General features: G+C 39.3%; 1 protein-coding gene across 1 annotated transcript; it reads right to left on the bottom strand.

Annotated features, from left to right (window-relative positions):
• Positions 1 to 1,665: 1,665 nt before the first annotated feature.
• LOC306866077 (leucine-rich repeat transmembrane neuronal protein 4-like) lies at positions 1,666 to 7,733 on the bottom strand. The gene is made up of 2 exons (XM_079411075.1): positions 7,067 to 7,733; positions 1,666 to 3,280 (listed from the first exon to the last, which is right to left on the bottom strand). The coding sequence occupies exons 1-2, from the start codon at positions 7,068 to 7,070 to the stop codon at positions 1,674 to 1,676; spliced, it is 1,611 nt and encodes a 536-aa protein (XP_079267201.1). The 5' UTR covers positions 7,071 to 7,733; the 3' UTR covers positions 1,666 to 1,673.
• Between the last annotated feature and the right edge of the window lie 579 nt (positions 7,734 to 8,312).

The raw sequence follows: 8,312 nt of genomic DNA, 5'->3' as shown, positions 1-8,312 counted from the left end.
TTCCCATCACTTAGATAAAGGTTCATCTTTGTCTCATCGATCCATAAACACATTTCCAAAACTCTTCTGGCTCACCTTTGTGCTTTTTTGCAAACTCTAATCTTGCCTTTCTATTTTTGGTGCTGGTCAGAGGTTTGCATCTTACTGTGTAGCATCTGTAATTCTGTGTCAAAGTCTCCTGAGGACAGTAGATTGTCAGAGCATCACCCCAGCTTTCTGGAAGTTGTTGGTGATTTTACAGACACGTCTTTTAGGGTTCATTTTCACAGCTTTTATGATTTGTCTGTCATCAACTACTGTTGTTTTCTTAGCTGATCAGGTAGTTGTTGGTTCCTGGTGGTTTCCAAACTCTTGATTTCTCCATGCCCTTTGTTTTTGCTAGAGCTCTAATTGACTTCCTCTTTTCTTTTAGCATCCAAATTGCTTGCTTTTCTCTCAAAGTAGGCTCCCTCATCTTCATCCTGGTTTGTGTGTGTCATCATCGAATGCAAGGCTCAGAATACAGAAGTAATGGATATAACTGATACAACACATTCCCTGCTTTTAATATCTGAAGAATTAATGCAACAGGACACAGCTGATCACTTAGAAAGACCTGTGAGGCAACTATTCCAATACTTATGCTCACATCAGATAGAGGGATGAAACTCTAAAAGTGCTGAACTTCTTAGCTGGTAAAACATCTGTGTTGAATCACGCAATAATAAAATGTGACATTCTGTAGTTTTGTCTCATATTCATCTTTTAATCATATTTGTAAATGTCTTGACTCCACATCCAACAGAGCAATTTAGTTTTTACTGTTCCAATACTTATGGAGGGCACTGTAGGCATGAAGCGATACATGGAAGAAGCAAAAAAAGAACCCTTAGTAGATAAAGTGTGTGTGTGTGTGTGGGGGGGGGGGTCAATCTCATAGGCCCAGGAAGATCACGAGGAAGAAAAAAAAAGAGAAAATAGAGAGAACCATTGTTTCATACTAACTATGAGTAAGTATCAAACAATGTTGAAAAAAACAATGAGTGTATAGGAGTCAGGATTAGAAGGATGGTTAGGAGGTTTTTTTTTCATTAACAGGATGTCTTTGAAGTTCCCCATAGACAAAACCATTTCATTATGGTCTTGGGAGTTGCTGAACGTACATATGTTAATGAGGACAAATAAATAATTGTAACACAGCAGCTTATTGAGGAAGTTTGTTACCTTGTGATTACTGTAGTTAAAATTTTCAAAGAATCACAAATCTCTTTGGGTTAATAGAACAAGTAAGAGCCTGCATAACAGAACATTATAAAAACGATCCTATCACCTTCAAGTGGATGCATCACAGGTATTGCAAGGAGACGTATCAATATAAAAATACAGTGTCATACCACGCACCAAAATGCAACTGTCCCTAGAAGACAATAAGTCAACTGGATTAACAGGACTTCTCAAATATGCAGTAACAAATCAATATTCAATTGTAAATTAACACTTCATCCAAGGTTAAACACATCACATGTGCCAAAAACATTTAAAAAACATGTCCTTCCTAAAATATCCCTGCCAAAAACATATCCCTCCCACTCATAATTTTATCCAACAATAACGATCTCCTTAAAAACGGCATCAAAACATGACAAGAAGTGAAGGACCTTCTTAAAAAGCAGTTTTTTTTTTTTTACCTTGTTTCATGCCAAATACAATGGATAATAAGCTTTGTGGAGTCTTACCTCACATTCTCTGGAGCCAGAGATGGTGTAGGTGCATGGCCCGGTACCATTGACCAGCACATCCGTGCCCTCTGTGTTATTAGGCTTGTAGTCCACATAGTACTCCTGCAATGGTGTGCTGAGTGTGCGCTCTGTCTCCCGTGACTTTTTCCGACGTTTGCGAGCAGCAGCCGAGTTTTCCTGTAGCTGCTTAACACTGCTTGGATAGCGCTTCCATGATACATAAATTACGAGGAGGATCATGGCAACCGACAGGAAGAGGGCGACACTTCCTGCCACTATCTTGTGGAATGATACGGGTTCAAAGTCTTGCTCTGGTGGTGGGACAATGGGCTGAGAAGGTGCAGAAGAAGTGGTACCTTCCAAGGCCGTCCCCTGGCCCCTTCTGCTGTCTCCAGATTTTAGAGTCGGGATGAAAGAGTTGGCTGGGGTCTGGGCAAAGGCGACAACAGGGGTAGCGGGAACAATTACAGTTGATGGCATAGCAGGGGCGACCCTACAAACCCCATTGGCGTCAACGGCATCCATAACCTTCTCCCCTTGAACTTCTTTGGGTGATGCGCAAATCATATTAATTTCTTTGTTTCCACGGAAGGTTCTCAGCCAGGCCACCAGTGGGCACACAACTGGTCCACAGTCCCACATGTTGCCTGCCAGACTAATTGCTGTCAGAGAGGTCCAGGCATCCACATCTTCTTGAGACACATTGACAAGCTTGTTTGAATCCAGGTTAAGCGTCTGCAGATTCGGCATGGCCCGGTACACCTCTGCATCGATCTCCTGAAGGTCATTTCCTGAAAGGTCTAGCTTCTGCAATGATGTCCAGGTCCATGTAAGGCCTTCACTCATGGTCCTAATGCGGTTCCACTGTAGGTAAAGAGCACGCAAGTTATAGAAGCGTGGAAAGTTGAAAAAGTTGATTTTGGAGAACTGGTTATGCTCAATATGCAGCTCAGTTAGCTTCATCAGGCCAGACATTGAATTGCGAGTAATGCTGCGTAGTCGGTTGTAGCCAAGGTCAAGGAATTCAAGATTACGGCAGTCTTGAAAAAGGCGAGAGGGAAGATTCTTAAGGGAGTTGGAGCGCATGTGCAAGCTGAGTAGCTTGCGCAGTCCCTGGAACTGGCCAGGTTGTAGAGCTTGTAGCTTGTTATAGGAAAGGTCCAGATTCCTCAAGTTTGGTACCAGGTGAAATGTGGTGTTATGTAGCAGTGTGATCTTATTGGAGCTCAATATTAGCTCTTTGAGCCTCCGTATCCCTTGAAAAGCACGTGCATCCACATTAGCAATGTAGTTGTGGTCCAGGTACAGCCAAATGAGCTGGTTGAGGCCAACAAATTGGCCAGCCTTCAGGCTTGCTAAGCTGTTATACCGCAGGGACAGGCCTTGACAGCCTCCTGAGAGGTTCTTGGGAACATCACGGAATGCGCTAGACTCACAGTATACAATTTTGCCATCGCATCGACAGCTCCGAGGGCAAGGACGCTCACCGAAGCAAGGGGTGGCAGACAGCCATGCCTGCATTAGCAGTGGCACCATGAACCAGCGGTGCCTCATGGCAAAGCCTAAAATGGAAAAAGAAAAAAACAGTCAAGAAAGTACTTACTTCCTGATTATACAAATACACAAATTAATAGGGTATTACCTAAATCATGCTACTTAAAATGGGATTTAATTAAACTTGTATTCAATATGTACATACAGTATTAGTCACAATAGTGGGGAAAAGTAAATCAAACCACAAGAGAGTTTGAGACACATACAGCATATTCACTCTCCCTGACAGAGTGTCTCTCTCACTTTTTTGGCGCGGATTCAATCATGATCCTATTAGGGCACTGTGATGCATTGCAACGTGTTGAATCGTGAAATGTGCAAAATGATGTGCATAATATTGTGAGGTAGTTGACAATACCCTGCCCTAATTATTGAGCAGTTTCAAAGCAGAGATTAAGACGACTAATAAGAGAAGAAATATTGTAATTGTTCTGTGATTATAAACCCTTGAAATATTACATTTATACAGCAATATGATACCACACAGGACTCAATTAACAGTGGTGATTGTGCAAATCAATCCAGTCATGCCATGTTGTTTAATTCTTCTCTCTGGCAATGGAAAACATGCTATCAGAGCAAGCCAGTCCTCCAATAAGCTTGAACACAAGCCCACTACACTATGAAAGGAAATGTCCTGAGAGATATGCCTCGGCCATCCTATTGGTCCCCAATTATAATCTAAATGATTGTCAGTCAACCAAATCATATATTATATTTGCCTGGCTGCTCAGTGACTCTGCTACCAGCCTTTGTCCATCTTTCCTTAATATACAAAGGAAAGCCTAGGTGTTGTTAATTGTCAAAATAAATGGTGGGGGGGGGGGGGGGGGGGGGGGGTGAAGCGAGGCATTATAATCAGCAGTGAGTTTCCAACTAAACATTGGCTCAAGAGGTTAGAGGTCTGGGTAAAATACACGTTCTTTTTGGGAAGGACTTGGCCAAAGCCTGGACATTTTCCAGTAATGGGATTTTATCATTTGTGCTGCATCTTTCTGGCCTTCATGCTTACATTGTGTTACTGCAAAAGGGTTTCAATTCTATCCTTGATGCAAAAACCTTTACAAAGCTCGCTAGAAATTACATTCTGAAACGAAGTTCCTAAGGTATTATATGTCTGTACAAGATGAAGAATGTGGCTTTGACACATTGATATTGTCATAAGTATTCATGAAAGTGGTTATGAAATATCAAAACATCCATTTTGCTTGAAAGCAAAATGACTTCAGATCCATCCAAGCAACATTTTTTAAACCATATGCACAGAATAGAAGCGTTTAAATTAATCAGTACTATGTTACAGGAATTCTACCACATGTTCTCTCAGGTTGAAAAGGAGAAAATATTCATTAAGTAGTCCATTTATCAGCATATCAGAACCAAACATTTGAATCGTCATGAACTTTATAAATGTACCTCCTGTTCGTGATTATAACAAAGTGGATTCAAAAATTATTTCAATTTACACCTACAAATGGATGAAATCACTGCATACGATATCTAAATAGCAAACCCTCTTCTAAACAAATGATGCTAGATCTCAAATTGAACTACACATTTCTTAGCCATTTTTACAATTAGTTTTAATCAGCTGATAAGACTGACCAAGTTGATAATCAGAAAATGTCTGAATAACTTATAATAATTTTGAAAAGCATATCTCTCCTTATCACATCATGTCAAATCTAACAAACATCTATTGGTGAGATTATTATTATTATTTTTTTTAAGTTTGTGCCATCTTTCCTTTACAAAAAAAAATGCCACTTGATTTGATATTTTCTTATTTATTGCAATGACCATCTTATATGTCTGCAGGCTTCAGGGTTCAAGCATTTTTGGAAGCCACTGATTGTGATTTAAAAAAACAAAAACAAAGCAAAGAGGTACCGATATCCACGAGTGTACAGTTGCCAACAACTGATGCACAAGCAGGCTGCGGTACAATAAAGTAATTACGTCACTGGCTCCCATTCACACTAAACAGACAATCAGACTGTATCAGCTTAATGACATTTGCTAATGAAATGATGCTGATAAAGTTAATGATCCAAGAGAAGTCTAATGAAAATTAATATGTAGCAAACTTGTACTGCCACTTTTCTTATTTTAGATGCAACTATACCTTTTCCACTCTTCGTAAAACTTATTTTGCTTCTGCAAAGGCCTACATACTCTTCACAGTGATGCTCCAAAATTTTTGCCAGGTTGGTTATTTTATGTTTGCTGTCAAAATCTCCCACTACAGTACTGCAAAGCAGCAAGCATAGCTCATCATTTTACGAGCTGTGGAAGGCCATCTTGCTGCACATCACTAACGAATAACAATCAGAGCAGGTCACATATCTGTCAAATAGCCCCTGTAAAATGATTGAAAGCACATCTATAATCAAGTACTCTAATGTGGCCATGGGAAGGTCTGCGGCTTACAGTTAATCACAGTGCTTAGTTAAATAATGAGTCTGGAAATCATGAGAAATATGTAAGGAACATAACTTGTATGCATACTTTACCAAATGCAAAATGAAAAAGATTAACATCTAAAGACACTGTTAAAATGATCCAGTGCATATTGATTGTGTCCTCATTGTTTTCTGTCAATATATAAAATCTGTTGTGTCACCTTCCTTTGATGATGAAGATTATGCAAACCGAACAACAATTCATTAAGCACTCCCGGCATTGTATGCACACTTGCATCGCAAAACAATGTGCACACATACCAATGCACGCACATAATGTGCATATTTTCCAACGCAACATGCAAGTATGAAATCTACAAAAGATTATCAACTATCTGTGTGCCATCTCACTATCAATAATACACAGGCACACTCTGAGAAATTGCCTTGCTGCCAAAAATGAGGTTAAATTAGCATTCCAGTGTTAATCAATGAGTTGGCATCAGTCTGCTCTTTAAGTCAGTGAGAGATGAAGAACAGAGATAGGCCAATAATAGGCCAGTCTAAGTGATATTTTTACCAATATTCACACTTTTCAACTTAATCGGTTGTCAGGTTTATGGATGAATGGCACCATTTGGTGGATCACAATTGAAGAGCACCTAACAACAGCATTTATAAGTAATGAAATTATTTAATATATTGTTTGTACATTTCACTTTGTAGATAAGGACCATTCATTCTTGATTGAAAAATATGTTGCTTAGCAATTAGCCCTAAACCCTATAGTAGTCCAAACCACAGATTTCAATGAATTTGCTACCATCGAGATCTAAATGTCATAAATAACAGCAATAATGTTATATATATATATATATATATATATATATATATATATATATATATATATATATATATATATATATATACACACACACACACGTTTTAAAATTTTGTTTTAAATATTTTACAATTACATATTAGTAGCAGCATAAATATTAAATAAAACACTCATACAGAATGTGTTTTGCTGTAGGACAATGATCATTTATATAATATTGTGACAAAAATCAGTTCTACTATTAGTTATCGAATATAAAAACTCTGCCGATAGGTCATAAAAACACTGAATAAATGACCATCAAATAAACGAACAGACGGATTCACTTGACTGTGCCTCACCAGAATCAAACCACTGTGAGCTGAAGTGAACGCACGGTCAAATTTGAGCAAGAATTATGTGTGATTATCAAATGCACAATAAATCGATGCATGCAAATTAAGGAGAACATCCACATTTTGAGCTTTATCGGAGTAGGCTACATCCAATCAGCCAGTTCACATTACACTGCAAAATTAATAAAACTGCAGGAAATCCCCCCGCAAACTTACCCATCACCGCGTCTCACTCAACTCCTGGCCACAGGTTTTACAGCTTTCTACCGCTCGAGACCCGAAACGGCATGGCACGCGCTCTCTTCGGATGGTTCGGTTCTTCCACGAGCGCCCGCCTGTAGTCCTTCACCGCAGAGCAGGCGCGGGAAATCTTCAGTCTCTCCTGACTGACCACTGACCATATCTTTCAATTCCCCTCAAAACAAAAGTATCATCATAAACATCCACTTGAACAGAAAGAATCCATTTTAAATCCTAAAATTATACCTCAAGTCACAAACAGAGCTGAAGACGTGAGATTCCAAATCCAAGTTATCTACCACAAGTCAAACTTATGGAAATCCCAGCGATCCCCTTCCGCCTCAGCATATTCCATCGCAGCATACTGCGCAAATACTGTCTTTCCCGAAAGGATGAAGCTTACCGTAGATCAATGCATATTATAATATCAGTGAGAATTAGGATGTTCAGAAGATTTCAATCCAGCCCAAAATCACTGCACTCATAGAATACTGTTTGGAAGTGTTACTCCATCGGGAATGTTTCTCCTCTCCTGTACAGTTCCCGGCAGTAGGCTACAGAGATGCAGCAGGATTGTGAGTGGTTAACCACAACCGCCTGTCGCACCATAACTTTGTCAGACAGCATCCGAATGCCCTCTTCTGGCGAACTGACATCTCCAGCAGCAATCTCTTCCCCTCTCATTTCACTCGCGCTCGATATTTCCACTGGAAAACAAGTGCGTGACACAACAAGTCTATTAGCTCGACGTAACGTAAAAGAAGAACAAACAACGATCCAGCTGATGAGAAATATATATTTCTCTTCCAACAAGAAATCATCAGAAATCACCAAATATTTGATGTACTGATTTTATGTTCCTTTTTAAGCTTTAGATGATTTATGGGAAGATAAATGAAACCTGAACTATTTTGCTCGAGTAATTCCTGCGTTCTGCTGCACGTGGACATAATTATTATTCGTCATACATCATAACCTGCACAAGTGATTTTGGCTGAAATAAAATGCACTGTACAATTTCATATCTCTCTTTCTTTCAACTCCATTTACAGCAGATTATTCATATGAGGTGTGCAGCTAATGGAAGATTTATCTGTGTATTTTTTCATTCTTGTGCTGCCAATGAGGATGGTGGGAAATAGTTTCCTAACACAGCTACAGCCAATAAGCTAATTAGCATTTATCACCCATGGGTTCCCTTGTAAAAGTAGTGCTGTCAAAC

The sequence above is a fragment of the Barbus barbus genome (assembly GCF_936440315.1).
Source record: "Barbus barbus genome assembly, chromosome: 47".
Classification (NCBI taxonomy): domain Eukaryota; kingdom Metazoa; phylum Chordata; class Actinopteri; order Cypriniformes; family Cyprinidae; genus Barbus; species Barbus barbus.
The sequence above is the reverse complement of the archived record's forward strand: the minus strand, read 5'-3'. Positions and strand labels throughout refer to the sequence as shown.